The sequence below is a fragment of the Nansenia antarctica genome (assembly GCF_963989245.1).
Source record: "Nansenia antarctica genome assembly, chromosome: 5".
Classification (NCBI taxonomy): Eukaryota; Metazoa; Chordata; class Actinopteri; order Argentiniformes; family Microstomatidae; genus Nansenia; species Nansenia antarctica.
Genome location: NC_137690.1, coordinates 20415228 through 20431177, shown reverse-complemented (window position 1 = coordinate 20431177; position 15950 = coordinate 20415228). Strand labels below are relative to the sequence as shown.

The following is a 15950-nucleotide window of genomic DNA, read 5'->3' as shown; positions in this document are numbered from 1 at the left end:
ATGTTTTGATCCATATTTTGAATACATAAGTATAATCCTTCTTTGGATGACCAAGTGTCATACTAAGTGTAAGCTACTATCATTGTTATTTTACAATAATTGCCATTAAATTACTATTAAAAACACACTTTCTGACAGATCGGGAGCACTATCTGATAAGGGAACACTATCTGACACAACACCAGATGACAAAACAGACAAACAAACAAAACATGACAATTAAACAATAAACAATAATAATCTAATTTAAATAAAATCAGTGTGTCATCATCCCATCATTCTGATCAAATATTGGCTAGGTTGGTTGCACAGATCAGGTAGACACCAATAGGTGTCCAATTGGCTGCCCTTTCAATTTCCTGGAGAAAGTATACTTTAGTTCCAGTAGCTCATCTGTCAAAGTTATCACATTACCTTGCAAAGTTATCAAAAGTTCAATCAAATCTGATTGGACATGAATATTTCATATCATTCCAAGCCTGCAGGTCTATATGAACTCTAATTTGAAGATGTAATGGCTTGCACATTAGGTGAGATCAGGCTAATGAATAGCCTCACTAACACATATATTGAGGTATTTGCAGATAACAGCCAATCGGGTATTGTGCAGAGGAGACATTATGCATCCATAGCAATGTCTACCTCATAGCAATGTCTACCTCATAGCAATGTCTACCTCATAGCAATGTCTACCTCATAGCAATGTCTACCTCATAGCAATGTCTACCTCATAGCAATGTCTACCTCATAGCAATGTCTACCTCATGCAGGAAAGAAGAGACAGCAGTCAAAGGGTGACATTATCTGTCAGACTTGAGCACAGGAGGTGCACCACCAACATTAAAACACATTTAAAAAGCACACAGTCAATCAAATAGGGGGGGTTCAAACAAAGGAGGACATAAGGCAGAGGTGTATTTTTCAAGTCTTCACATTCTTTCATTAATAACCTTCGTACAATTGCATTATTGAGCAGGGTATGATTTACATTTTAATCAAAGAGAGCCTCCTGGATTGGAAATGCATATAATTTATGGGTACTGGCTGCTGTCCCTGTTACTGTGACACACAGCTTTTATTTACTGAGGGAAGCTAGAGGTGTATTAGTACTGTTTTTCCCTCTTCTATCAAATCTGTGGGTTGTCTGCAAGACATGTCGAACGATTTCTGAGACACATGATGATTACATGATTCACTATTGCCACCTTGTGGTTCAAGTTGTGCCTTTTCTCCCTGAGGGCCACTGAGAAACAATTTGTCTTTGTCTTTCACACCATACCATTTCAATTTTCTGAATATTTAAACACCTGGAATTATATAAGGATGATAACAGGAATATGAGTGAACACGCTGCTTTCAAATACATGTATTTATTATGGGCCTAAAGTAAATCCACAGGCTGTAAGATTTTCTGTAATGTCAACATTTTTTTTTTTTTTTTTTTTTAAAGAATAATACCAAGTGAATTTAAAAAAAATACTAGGAATGCTGTTTGTTGTAACATGTTACAATGTTTAAAATATATATATATATATATATTATGCTCTCCTGAAATGCCATTCTACAATCAAAATCAGCTGATCTGCATGTGAAAATGGCAGGAGATTTTCTTTTACGTTTTTGACAGTACATGTGGCTCACTATTTGATTGGTACAGTATTATGTGGCTTGCACATCTTGTACCTAGGTAACGACACTAGGGGAGACCTACGTTTGTTTATTTGAGTCACAAGGATAGGAAATGGAATCAGGAAAGGGTACGGGTCGCGGATTTGCGGAACCTAGGATGGTAGGGGATGGTAGGGGAAGGTAGGGCAATACCGCTACCTGATTGGTTGGCGACGCACTCGTGAAGAGCCCCCTCATTGGCTGGCGAGACTCGACAGCCAATGAGGGGGCTCTTCACGAGTGCTTCGCCAACCAATCAGGCAGCGGTATTGCCCTACCTTCCCCTACCATCCTAGGTTCCGCAAATTCGCGTACGGGTCCGTGAGGAAAGTGAACCAGTCAAAAGTGTTGGAGCGCGTGCGCCGGGCTCTCGCACACAGGCTGTGACGTCTTGCGCCATTTTGAAAGTAGGAGCAGGGAGAGGGAGAATTTTTTCTAGCAAGTCAGGTAACCAGCTACACCAGACAGGCAAGGTGATCAGAGGGAGATTAGCTGATTAGTCAAAGCATTGCTAAGAAAAGTGACATAAGTTGACGAATAGTAAGGGAAAGACTTTCTGCTTGGCCACATCCTGGGCAGCTAGCTTAGCCCGGCCAAAATTGGAAAGATAAGCAAGGGCCCAAACCCGCGACAGAGACTTCCTCTCTCACCATGGCAGGTAAAGGAAACTAGTTACATTGCTCATGGAAATATCAAGGGGGAGCGTATCAATGGGTGTGTACCACCACCGTTATGATGTCGGTTATTATAGCTAGCTAAGATTGAGAGAAGCGGGACTAGCTACAAGTTGAAGTATGGAGGCTAGTTGGCTAGCTACTGCTCTGCTCTGCCGAGACCAACAACAGACAGGCTGCTTCCTCTCTCTGCTAGCTAGCTGAAGTAGCTAACCTGTGTTATGATGAATGAGCTCAGGGTTGTCCTGATTGTCATAGATTGACTAATACTAGCCGAGTAGCTTGCTAGCTAAGTTAAATAGCTACTGAATATGTTAATTGATATGATGAAAGTTAGCCAGCTAAGTCACATCCATCCATGCAGATAAGTTAGCTAGCCAGCGTGCTTATGTTATGTGATGTCAGCCCTGATTATTGATGTGTTGATGTTTCTGTGGTTCCAGGAGCCGGTGGCGGGGGCAACGATGTGCAATGGTGCTTTTCTCAAGTTAAAGGGGCAATTGATGATGATGTTGCTGAAGGTAAGCCTCATAATTAAAATAGATGCCTATGATGAAGACTTGGACTAGCTTAGGGATGCAGGATGCTGTCACTCGGTCCTCAGAGTCAGGCTGTCAAAAATAATTCTCACAGTCAATGACATCCTTTCACACCTCCTTTCGACATTTGGCCTGTCGTTTACTCACCCATATAATAACGATTGTGGCTTTCCACATTTATTGTCATAATTTGTGATGTTAAAATAGATTTAGGAGAAAAACAAGTTTCCCAGCAGTAGTTAAGATGAGGGGATGCTGACCGAGCTGCAGCCATGGCATGCAGTTGTGTTCTGTGCCTGATATCGCTCCACTGTTGGAACCCTGCGATTGAGATCTGGTCATTAGGTTACTGGACTGCAAGGAGGAGTGTGTAGTGTTGTACATAAGGACTGTTAGGTGCTATTGCCTGTTCTCCACTGTGTTGTTGATGGTTTTGAGTCCAATGTGTTTAAGCATGTTTGCACTGTCCACATCACAGTGTTCTGTTTACAGTACAAGCTTTACCTGAGAACAGGCATAACAAATCAGAAGAGGTCAAGTTATGTGTGTGCCTGGCCCTTGGCTGTAATGGCGCTTCTCCATTGACCATACCGGCACGGTACAGGACGGCACGCATTTGTATTAGAGATGCTCCGATCAGGGTTTTTGGTGCCGATCACTGGAATCAGTGATCTGCCGATCCGATATCCCCGATCACCGATCACAGCGTCGAAAATGGCAATTGAAGCATTCTATTTATTGTGTAGCATTATTTATGTTTTAAATTATTCTTAACACCATTGACATTGTATATTAAGTATTTAAATGAAATTAGGAGATGTGAAAGTATCATGAATTGACGACCATCTGTTTTATTGAATTCACAACCACCTGTAGCTTACTTCAGGAAAAACAAATAAAATGTGAAAATAAAAATCATAATAAATAAAATGTACACTGTCACATCAAATGTGCAACATTCCACTCGAATGAGAGGAACTAGGGGCTCTTAGAGAACTTGGAGCTTATACTGTAACTGTAGCTTTCCTGAGGAACAATAAACATACCCAAACTAAACTGCAACATAAACAGGCTATAGCCAAATATAAAATACTGTTTCAAGTCAGTCAGTTTCAAGTCATATTTAGGAGGAGATAAGACAGCAAGTCAGCAATAATCAATAAAACAAAAAAACAAAACATTGCACCTAAGGAGATTTCAGACTCAAACCTTACTTCTGATTAAGCAGCATCACTGGCAGATTAGCCTTGAGAAATACAAGCATCTCAGCGTTTTTGGCACTCAGCCTGTTCCTCTTATCATCTAAAATATGTCCTGCTGCTGAAAAGTCGCTCGCTATCTACACTTGTGCAAGGTGCACAGAGGAAGACCTAAAACTCACGCGCTAATAGTTGTTGTTGCTATGGGCCAAGTGACTTCCTGCTCGCGGGGTCATATGACGTCGGTGAACACTACCTACACTACGCTCGTGAAGTCGCGCTGGAACTCTGACCAGCACTCGTGGAACGCCTCTCGTCCAATCAAAGCACTCGGTCCCTTTATGACGTCGAGCCCAGTGTGCGCTTCGGCGCTCTCTGAGCGAATCGACGAACGCAGCAAATGCCGTATGATATTCGTGGTATTGAAAGACCTTGCGTGCGTTCCTCCCCGAGGTATTTCTTTTGAGCAGACATTACAAACGGCATATTTGTTGTCTCTTTCCGACACTGTGTAATATTTCCAGACTGGCGACGCCATTTTGTAAACTGATCGGTCATGTTTGATCGGCCGTTTTGAGAACTCCGATCAAAACCGATCAAGGCCATATCGGCCGATACCGATCGGCGCCGATCAGATCGGAGCATCACTAATTTGTATCTTACCCGTACCGTATTTTCAGAAACGCTTCTCCATTATGCACAACAGACCTGCCTCCGAGAACGGAATGCTTTTCGCAACAGCTGGCAGCAGGGATTTTAAATCCTCCATTTGGTTGAATTGGCTAAAATCTGTAATTTTGGCTCTACACGTGTTAACATGTCATTTTATGAAGTATTAATATGTTTTCAGGCGAGAAAGTAACCATATATATTCCCAAAATGTGTCCAGTTTATCAAAATAACCCGTTTATATATCTGTTCTGACGTTTGTTCCCCACTTCTGTTCGCTAGCTACATTATGTTGCTTTGATACCTTCACTACGGGGTTCGACATTGTAACATAATTGCTAAACAAGTTGCAAAATTATTTGGGGGGCCAATATCTTTAGCTAGCAAAAGTAACTAGCTTACTATTTTGTGGTCTTAGCAGTTGGTAAAAGAACTGGATTAAAATAAATATATATGAGCAATAACATATAGTGGGCTTGCTACAGCAAGCACAATAATAACCAAATTGTTCCGTCTGAAGCTACAATACTGGGACCATTCGTGACGGGGCTACAGGCAGTCAAATACTAGGCGAACGTGTGTAAGACACAAATAAACTTGGGTTTCATGCATTTCAAGTGGCATCTTTGTAATCATGACGACGTAGTCATGTCTATGAATGCATTTCACCATGTAAATTCAGTGTTTCCCCTAGGTTTGCTGCCTTGGGGGGGTGGCATGGACCCCCCCCCCCCCCCAGGGGGTAAGACCCTGCCTCATACCAGCGTCATGTCCAGGGGTGTACTTGTACATTAAGCCGCCTCACCCTACGGAAACAGGAGATAGGCTCCTGCCCTATGGGCCATTAGGCTACAGAACCATCGGTTCTCAAGGCTACTTACTTATGTGGTCTTGACTACCTGTCCACTTTCTCACCTGGTTCTTGCTCTCTCTCTCTCTCTGGTGTGCCGAGCCGACACCATCCTGCTCTCTCTCCTTCTCTCCCTCCCTATCCTCCTCTCTCCCTTTTGCTGTCAACCAAAAGGTAAACAAAACAGCCAGAGTATTTATAATCTAATATCCATATCAATTTATAACATAATTATAATTGAATATTGGATTGCTGTGGGCAATCCAGTCAGATAATGTCATTTTGACTTTACTCTCTCACCTGAAAAAAAATCGTATGTCCAACTATAAAAAAAACTGACATTTCCAATGCTTCAATCAACTGTCCATGTACTGTAAATATGCCATTATGGTATTACCATGAAGCCCAACTCTAGCAGAATAAGAAAGATAGTATATCTACTTTAAGTAAAATAATAAAGTGCCTCCAGTTAGCTCTTTAGCTGGCAAGTGTGCAAGGAGACTAGCTCATCTCATCACGTCTGAGCTAGCTAGCTTGCTAGTTCTTTGACACTATTTACACTATGGAACTATAGTCAGACACTTTCTAGTCACGATAATAACGACCAATTTTAACCAACTTTCTCTGTCAGAACACTCAGCAATTATATTTGCTAACGTTTCAACTTGCTTACTTTCAATCTGCAGACATCACAGCCGGCAAAAACTCTCGCGCCTCGCGCGCACACTTGCGCAAAATCTTGTATTATTCTCCAGCGCTGGCACAGCGCGAAGTGTGGAGATAGGTCTGGCTATGCGAGACTACGGCGGACTAACGTTACCAACGAGCCTAAGGGCTTGCCACTCGCCAGATTCGGGTTGGGTGCGTTTAAATAACGCGCATATTTTAGCCTGCTTGTCAGATGTTTGGTGTCTCCGTCAGTAATAATTCCTCTTTCTTGGGGGGGCGGGGGATTCCGTTGGGAGGGCGGCCCGCCCCCCCCCCCCCCCAAGGCAATGGTAGGGGAAACACTGAAATTCCCATTATAGTGAAAATACCACCGCTCATCCGTGATCAGACTTAGCTGGGGTGCTGCAGCTGAAGAGTATCAAATAAAGTGAGCAATAAAGCAACATTTGCACACTCAAATCTGTGCAAAAAGTGGTGTTTATTGCTAGCTTTCGCTCAAGGCTCTCGGACCATTGTAAACAACAGCTGTATGACGCGTCACTTATCAATCAAACCAATCAACGGTCTGCAGCGTCACATCGTAGCTTGGATAGTACCTTTCGCTCCGAGTCAGGAAGGGTAGCTAAAGTAATTACGGGTACTACGGCCCGGTACAGGCCATTTAGCAGTGGAGAAAGCAAAACAAAGCGGGCGCACGGGTTCTGGTACGGTACGGGACGCTAGTGGAGAAGCTCCATAAGACATGCAAAAGCACGACTCAAATATTAGGGTTATGTCTTATGTGGAATATACAACAGTTGGCATTATGCTACAAAAGTCAAATCTCTTTCTACCTGTTTCCCACTTTGTTTGGTACTATTTGAGGTGTGGAGAAATGTTGAAGGCTGTGTGTGGTTGTGAGGAGCAGTCGTCAAGTACAACTCTATGGAGCTTCTGCAGTATTATTTCAGAGACAGCACTGCCCTCCACACCCGGGCGTGTGCCAGCCTCAGTGATAATAAGGGAGAGATTGTTGTATTGTGTGGCTGTAGATCATCAGTCTACTGTCTCCAGGCCATCATGCTGAATAGCTGCAGATACTATGCTTTGTTTCTTTTTTTCTCACTGGAGTTAAGGCTATATAGGCTATGCTACACACATCCTACTTCACAATAGGCCTTGTACAAGTCAGATGTAGGCTGACAATAGTGGTGAATTCAGTATACCATAGTTTGCGGCCTGATTTATGGTATAATGGATTGATTGATAAATGATAGGCCTATCCCACAGGCCATAAGCATTACACATTTCCATTCATCTGCATTGATCATTTTGAAAATCTACCTAATTGCCCTGTTAATTTGTTTTATTACATTTTTCTGTGACAGCTGACATCATATCCACTGTTGAATTCAATCACTCTGGGGAGCTACTAGCCACTGGTGACAAGGGAGGCCGTGTGGTCATCTTTCAGCAGGAGATAGAGGTAAGGGACTGTAGCTCAACACAGACCACTACAAGCACATGACAACATCTCTTCTCAGGGTGCTTATTTTGGCTGTGATATGACCCAGAAACTGCTGTGCCATTGTCATGTGCCGTTGTCATTGAACAGAGTAAGAACCAGCCACAGTGCCGCGGAGAGTACAATGTTTACAGCACCTTCCAGAGCCATGAGCCAGAGTTTGACTACCTGAAAAGCCTTGAGATTGAGGAGAAGATCAACAAGATCCGGTGGCTACCTCAGAAGAATGCTGCACAGTTCCTTTTGTCCACAAATGGTTGGTGAAGTAGTGTGTGCATGTAGCCTAGCTTAAACAGAGTGCATTCTCACCAATGACTGAAATAAGATGATTCTCTGTAATGTGAAACAACAGCAGAAGCAGTGTGTCATGTATGCTTGTTTGACATTTGCAGATAAAACTATAAAGCTGTGGAAAATAAGTGAGCGAGACAAGAGGCCTGAGGGGTATAACCTGAAGGAAGAGGATGGACGCTTTAGAGACCCTACTACCGTCACAACACTACGTGTGAGTAGACATTCACAGACCTTTCCCGTACACACTTACTACATTCCCCAATCACAATAGTAATACAGTTTGTTAGAGGAACTTCTTACCCCTTAGTGCAACAAAGAGCGATGGAGAACTGTAACTGTTACCACACTCCTCAACCAGTCAGTATGCAGCTCAAAACAGGCGGAACAACCAAGTTTTCACTGGTGCCCATCTGGTTAGTGTTCTTACAACCAAATTACTTATTATTAGTAACAAAGTACTAATTTCTTTATCGATTAATCTTAACAATTTTTATTTATTTATTGCTTGATTAATATAACAACAACAATACCCCAAATAAATATAAAAAACATGTCTCATTAATATTTCAATATTTTATTCAATCATCTTCTCTTAAAAACAAACAAATGTAACAAGAAACAAACTATGCACTGCAGGGCATTATTCCACAAAACTGAAAATAAAAAAAATAGCCCAGTTATCAGGTTATCTTCAATTTACAGTCCAACATAAAATGTCTCCAAAATTAAGAAGCAAGAGCTTGTTCAATTCAAGTAAAAGCAGCCATCAGGGGGCGTGCATGGATTTGGGTTCCTTTTGTGGAAAAACATCCTGAAAAAATACATTAGAATAATGATGAAAGTGGCATAGTTTAAAATGTGTCTAATTTCCACGTCACAGCTGTGTTGTTAAATTATTATTAATAATATTAATAATAGACCTTGTCAGATGCCTGATCAGAAACATACTGGACCTCAAATTCAAACTCATACATGGCCGTTAAAGTATATGAATAACAATGATGACACATGGTGTAACGTTACGTTAGCAGCGGTGCAGAAATTACTTTTAACTTGGGGGGCAATGAAGAAACATTTAGAAAATACATTTTAAGTGACTACTACTAACAGAAACATGTTACGCGTGTTGATAATCCTATACTGCTTGGTGGGTGGGGACGAAAAGTAAACAGGACTTGTAAACAGAAAGGTAAACCGGTGCTGTCTTGCTGCTGTCTTCACAAGCGCCTGGATGCTTTCGCTTCCTATGTTTGTGCATAGCAGTTGCACTGCTGTGATAAGCCATTTCCAATTTGCAGAGGTTAGAGAGCACTACATTGTTCGGTCTGTCTAAAATACTCCCACGCTTTGGTTTAGATGATCGTGAATCCATGCCATCTTGCGACGCACCAACGAACGATATGCAAATCGACGTATTTCCGTAATCGATTACGTCAACGAGTTGCCCTCGCCCTAATTGCCTAACACTGACTAATTCTCAACATCTGAAGAGTAAGGGAAAAGGGGAAGTGGGTTGTTGTGCTCAAAACATCACTTCTGCTCAGAGCCAAAATGTCACCATCAGATGTCTGCATCAGATTCAAGACCCTGGTGCACGCCTACCGGCCACACAGGGAACAGCCCCTTCCTACCTGCATGCAATGGTCATCCCCCAAATACCTGCCTATTCACTCCGCTCTGCTGACCGACTGGCACCACCGGCTCTGTGTGGATACAGCAGTCGCGCTACTCGGTCACGCCTCTTCACTGTCCTGGCAACCCACTGGTGGAGCGAGCTTCCCACTCAGGACTGCAGAGTCACTCCCTATCATCCGCCGTAGACTGAAGACCCATCTCTTCAGGCTACACCTTAACTTTCCCTCCTGAGACATCTACATCCCCTCTACCCCCCCCCCCCCCCCCCCCCGCACAGCTTCTCTAGTTAATTTAAAATGAAAAATGGAAGAAAAAAAAAAGATTACTTTTTCCGGCTGGTGGATAGATGATTCACTTAAAATGTATTTGTTGTAAGCTTTGATGCTAAATGCCAAAAATGTAAATATCACCTAGCCTGTGCCCAGCCCGTGCTCCATTAAAACCAATGAATTCACCAGACTTTCAAAAGATGAATGCCACTGAGGCTTGAAGGTTTGGCAACGCAAGACTACCAGCTAATAAAATGATCATGGGTCTGTCCTCTACCACCCCCCCTTCACTGTAGGTACCAGTGTTTCTGCCAATGGACCTGATGGTGGAGGCCAGCCCCAGACGAGTGTTTGCTAATGCACACACCTACCACATCAACTCCATTTCAGTCAACAGCGACTGTGAGACGTACCTATCCGCCGATGATCTTCGCATCAACCTCTGGAATCTAGAGATCACTGACCGCAGCTTCAGTATCCTCTACTGTCTATTATGTGTGATGACTTGAACCTCGCGTTGTGAACTTGTAGACTCCATGCTTTTAATTTGTTCAAATTAAGTTGGCTTTGATAGCTTTGTAGCCAATTTGAACAAGATCAACTGGCAATCTGAAAATGACATAGGTGTGGCATTTGAGTCCTCGCACCAGTTGACATTTATAAAAAAGACTTGGCCTTCACTGCTAACATGAGAGTCAGGGTAGTTTAGCTGCTGCTCCATCACCAGTCGGTGTCAGTCAGTCAGATATGTTGTTGTTCTTGACCTCCCTGACCCCCTCAGACATTGTAGACATAAAGCCAGCCAACATGGAGGAGCTGACGGAGGTGATCACAGCAGCAGAGTTCCACCCAAACCAGTGCAACACCTTTGTCTACAGCAGCAGCAAGGGCACAATCCGCCTATGTGACATGAGGGCATCAGCTCTGTGTGATCAGCACTCCAAACGTGAGTGACATGTATCTATGTATTCCATGGTTTCAGGCAACATGCTGCTCGTTGTTGAGATCCTGGGAGGGATATTCAATGACCCACAACCACTTTTAAACTATGTTGATCTGTGTCAAATGAAGCAGTACATTCCTGTGTTGAGTATTGTAGTACCCTGACATGCCAGAGTAAACAGACATTGTACTTGCTCATTCTTATCTCATTCAGTTTTTGAAGAGCCTGAGGATCCGAGCAACCGCTCCTTCTTCTCTGAGATAATCTCCTCCATCTCTGATGTCAAGTTTAGCCACAGTGGACGCTACATGATGACCCGAGACTACCTGTCTGTCAAAATCTGGGACCTCAACATGGAGAGCCGTCCAGTAGAGACTTATCAGGTATGTCTGTGTGTGCGCCTCCTTGTTATGTAACCACAGATTTTTATCAGAAATTCAGCCTCTTGAGCAGAATCCATCTTATCCATCTGTCCAGTTTGGTTCTCCACTAGGGGGAGATCTTGTGTTTTCAAAGGGGTATCGACATGGAAACCATTTCCTCAGGTCATAAGATTGTTGTAACATTGATTCTCATTTGATCAAATTTTTATTAGGTAAATTTTAGGGATGGGAATCCATAACCAGTTCCAGTTGAGAACCGGTAACACATTAGATGCATCGGTATCAATAACATCCGAGGTTATCGATTCTCTTATCGATGCTGGCATGTTTTGTGCATGCACTGACAGCCTCATGACAACGTCTTGCTACTTGTAAAATTATAATTTGAAGTAAGGGTGGAAACACCAGCAAGTACAACTCTGAACTCCTTCATCTCTGACTCTGATTACCCGCAGGTGCTATCGCTCTCAAGAACTATAGCGACACCTAGGTCAATGATATATAGAGTCATGCTATAATTACAGACCTTTTTTTTTTTTTTCCATTACTCCATTTTTTATTTATGTTTTGATGTTTTGATCAGATGATATACACTGTGTTCAGAGACTCGAGATAATAATACAATTGCGTTGATGCTGAAAGCCTGTGTAGGCCTACTTTTTTTTACACAAAGAAAATTGGTCGGGAATTGATAAAGAATCGAATTGATAATGGAATTGGTATCAATAACATCTTATCAATTCCCATCCCTAGTAAATTGTCTTATTGAATGTTATTCTCCCCAAACAGGTCCATGAATACCTCAGGAGTAAATTGTGCTCACTCTATGAGAACGACTGCATCTTTGATAAGTTTGAGTGCTGCTGGAATGGAAATGACAGGTGAGGCTCATTAGGGGTGGCATACGATTGAACACAAATAGGTAGCTATCTCTATGATCGTGGATGTCTGTCCTTGATCTGGAATTTGGTACAGTCTGGTAGTTTGACATCAAGTGCACATTTATTTAAGTAGCCATATTGCCTTATTTTCAAGTAGTACTCTCATTATTTTAGAAGTGTAATGATCAATGGTTCAGTAGTTATAAGTCTACAGAGGGGAGGCCTATAGCTAATGGCTTACTGTAAAATACATAAAAATGTATCTCGTCAGAACTGAGCTGAGGCCTTATCAAATGCTGCCTTTATCTCTGTCTAGGGTTAGGGTTAACATGAGTTTTTAAAATTCATACATACTAACACTTATGACGTTAATGGTGTTTCCCATCTCAACTCGACCAACACAGCTACACCTCAATAATTCCGGCACTAGTCATTTTATACCTATTCCTGTGAATTTGGGATACTTGCAATGGTATACTTGAATAATGTGAGTGTGTGCACATACCTAAGATGAATGAATGAATGCTGCTGTGTATAGCCATTGAACTCATTCTCCACCTTACTTCTCCTCAGTGTTGTGATGACCGGCTCCTACAATAACTTCTTCAGGATGTTTGACCGAGGCTATCGGCAGGACGTGACCCTGGAGGCCTCTCGCGAGAGCAGTAAGCCACGCTCGGTGCTGAAGCCCCGGAAGGTGTGCACAGGTGGGAAGCGCAAGAAGGACGAGATCAGTGTAGATAGCCTGGACTTTAACAAGAAGATCCTCCACACAGCCTGGCACCCCCAGGACAACATCATTGCAGTGGCCACCACTAACAACCTCTATATATTTCAGGACAAACTGAACTAGTATTCAATGAACCCTTCATGTCCCAGATCCCACTTTAGCCCCACTACTCGGGTCCCCAACACCTCACCTGGAGAAGTGCAGCGAAATGGTTCTGTGTTGATGGTTTTCTTAATCTTAATTTCCTGTTATGGGTGCTCCTTCCACACTTCTCCTGTCACCTTGCAACTGTTTTCCACTACATCCCAAAGGGAACACTGTTTTTGAACAATCTAGTCTTTTGGTGGGATGTTGTATTTTTTTTGTTTTTTATTTCCTTTGTTAATTTCACGGTTTGGTGCCATTATGACATGCATTTCTTTTTGTATACAAGCATGTTTAATTTTTTCAATAGGGAGTTATGTCAACTAGGTTCCCACCCCTCCATACTTAATACATCACAAAATGCCAGTCTACATTGGCCAAATGTGCTGCCTGCAAACACAGCAAGCTGTCAGCTCTCTCAGCCCCCAGGCATTAGTCAAGTTGCCAAGTATGCTCACCCTCCTCCTAATAACATGCCGTACTCGTACACTCACACTTTTAACACACGCATGCACAAAAACTCAACTCAGTTGGTGGGTTGGTTGGGGTTCAGGGGTAATTTAGTGATTACTACTGTTTGTGAAAATATCCCATTGTTGTTAGTCCGAGACTACAGACATGGTATAGTGCACACCCTGGTAAGCACAGTGCCCTTTTCCAGGGTGACCTTTGAAGCCGTTGCTTTTGCTAATGGATTGAAGTGAGTGGCACTACAGCTCCATCTCACGCGGAAGTGACTGGTCCCTCTTGCACTTAGAGTGCCACCATGTTTAAGCTCAGCACAGGGGCTCAAGTGCAGCTGTCTTCAGGCAGAGACCTGTGGCCATACTGTGCTGCTGACATGCATGGCTTGGGTCAATTTAATTGTGAGAGGTGGCAATCTGTACCTCTGCTGCTAAGTTCCATACACATGTCTTGACATATGTTGATGAATTGTTCCGTTTTTTCCCTCTGGATCAAGTTTTTTGTTAGTATGTTTTTTAATGATGTTTTGTACTTGAGATGAGTAATAATCACTATAGTTGGTTTATTTTTGTATGATTAAGAAGACCACAGGAATATTGATAGCATTAAACCCCCTCTCACACTACTTAGTGTAGTCTGATCACTGTAGTCTGTTTGCTGTAGGTCTTGGACTGATTTGTAGACTGAAGGGTCACTTGGACTGGTGATGCGTAATGTGATGTAATATAGGGGAATTTTGTTAAGTTCAAGTGGGCAGAAGAGTGCATATGTATGTACCATAGACAGACTATATGCACATTGTCCAAAGAGAAGAAGTGTTTTCAGGTGTCGGTGCTGAACGTCAGCTCATTGTCTGAGGCTCTGAACACGTCATTTTGTTTGTTACTGTAACTGATTGACTGGAATTGATTAGGGTGCTTCTGAGTTTACTTGGCAATTTTATTTGTGCTAATTGTTTCTTCACTAGGGGATCTGCGTGCATCTGTTTGTGTGCCATGGCTCTGTTTCTAAAAAAAACAACTAAAAAAAACATGTGCACTGAATGAAAGTTAATGAATCATACAAATAATGTGACTGGCAACTTTTTTTTTTTGCTAGAAGAGAAGTCTGTATTGCAGCTTAATCTTGTCAATCTAAGGAAAGTCAGGTTGATTGTGTAGACATGATTGCTTACTTGGATTATTGTGTATCTTTTGTATGGTACAGAACTTAATGCAGAGGATTTTGGAAAGAAATTGAGTGACGCACATTATGTGTGGATATCATTGGATGTCAGCTCCAGACATTGTTTCAAATGGGGCTTCCATACAACCTTCCCAGTCTAAATACTGTAAGTTGAAGTGGCATTCTCTCCATGGGAATGATACTTTGGGAAATGGAGGTGGATTTTGTTTAATTTGTTTTTATTTGAACACTTGAATGGCAAGATACCGATTTTGAGCCACTGGATTTAAGATTAAGGGTTTTGTAATATTGACTTATTTTGAAGAATTGATTCTCACTCACTAGTAATTGCAGACTGCAATAATGGTCATTAGTTCTACTGGTGTGAGTGTCATTTCCTCAGGGCTCTGCGTACAGTATGTCTGTTTGTTTTACTTACTTTTGTGGACAATTGATAATGGTTCTTTAGCTGTTGTGAGAACATGTCAAAGGGAACAGGAGTAGATCAAGGATGGTTAAGCTGTTATATGCTTGATAGGAGGAGATATGTTTTACCCCTGACCCCATTCCACCATCACACTCATGACATCAAGACCGCACTGACAGATTGGCTCTGTTGGGGGGTATTCCATCAATGTCGCTAAAGGAAAATCCAGGCTTATTTTTTTATAATTCTTGTGAGATTTATTCAAATAAAACTGGATTTTCCTTTAGCAATGTTGATGGAATACACCCTTGGTGTGACATTTTTCACAAATAACTTAACTTCCAAGTGATTTCTGTCTTGTATACTGAAACATACATTTTTTAAAGACAATTAACCCACATAAAGTAGTACTTTCCCGACACACTCCTGTCCTCACAGCACTTGTGCAAGGCCACCAACTGTTGTTCGGAAGGACCTAATTGCCTTTTTCATAGTATAGGAGAGGAAATATTGACATAATCAAGTATGTTTCCTGAAGTGACTGACATGCCAAGCAGGAGACTGCTCAGGGGAACTTAAATATAATGTATTCACAAGACTCACAACAGAATGCACTTTTTTATTTTTGTGAATTTCATTGATTTGTATGTTTTGTTTATTTGTTTAATGGGGCTCTTGAATAAAGATCATGGGAAATTTTGGGTGATCTGTTGCAGAAAATCAATACAGTTTTAAAAAGGTTCACTGACTGTCTAGTTCTCTTTGCCTTTATCAAATGGAATAAAGTACAGTTTAGATTGATGAATATTAAAGAATTTCAAAGCTGAACAACAAATAAAACAA

General features: G+C 41.9%; 1 protein-coding gene across 1 annotated transcript; it reads left to right on the top strand.

Annotated features, from left to right (window-relative positions):
* The first annotated feature begins 2090 nt into the window (after nt 1–2090).
* ppp2r2aa (protein phosphatase 2, regulatory subunit B, alpha a) lies at nt 2091–15933 on the top strand. Its single transcript, XM_080530729.1, has 10 exons — nt 2091–2326; nt 2786–2863; nt 7636–7733; nt 7863–8028; nt 8165–8277; nt 10267–10444; nt 10752–10916; nt 11127–11296; nt 12086–12177; nt 12751–15933. Exons 1-10 carry the CDS (start codon nt 2320–2322, stop codon nt 13028–13030), a joined length of 1347 nt encoding a protein of 448 aa, XP_080386855.1. The 5' UTR covers nt 2091–2319; the 3' UTR covers nt 13031–15933.
* The last annotated feature ends 17 nt before the right edge of the window (nt 15934–15950 follow it).

What these genes read in the sequence shown, in the direction of transcription:
- ppp2r2aa (XM_080530729.1), top strand. An exon ending in TGATGATGATGTTGCTGAAG is followed by an intron (nt 2,864 to 7,635) that starts GTAAGCCTCATA and finishes TTTCTGTGACAG; the next exon opens with CTGACATCATATCCACTGTT. An exon ending in CTACCGTCACAACACTACGT is followed by an intron (nt 8,278 to 10,266) that starts GTGAGTAGACAT and finishes CCTTCACTGTAG; the next exon opens with GTACCAGTGTTTCTGCCAAT.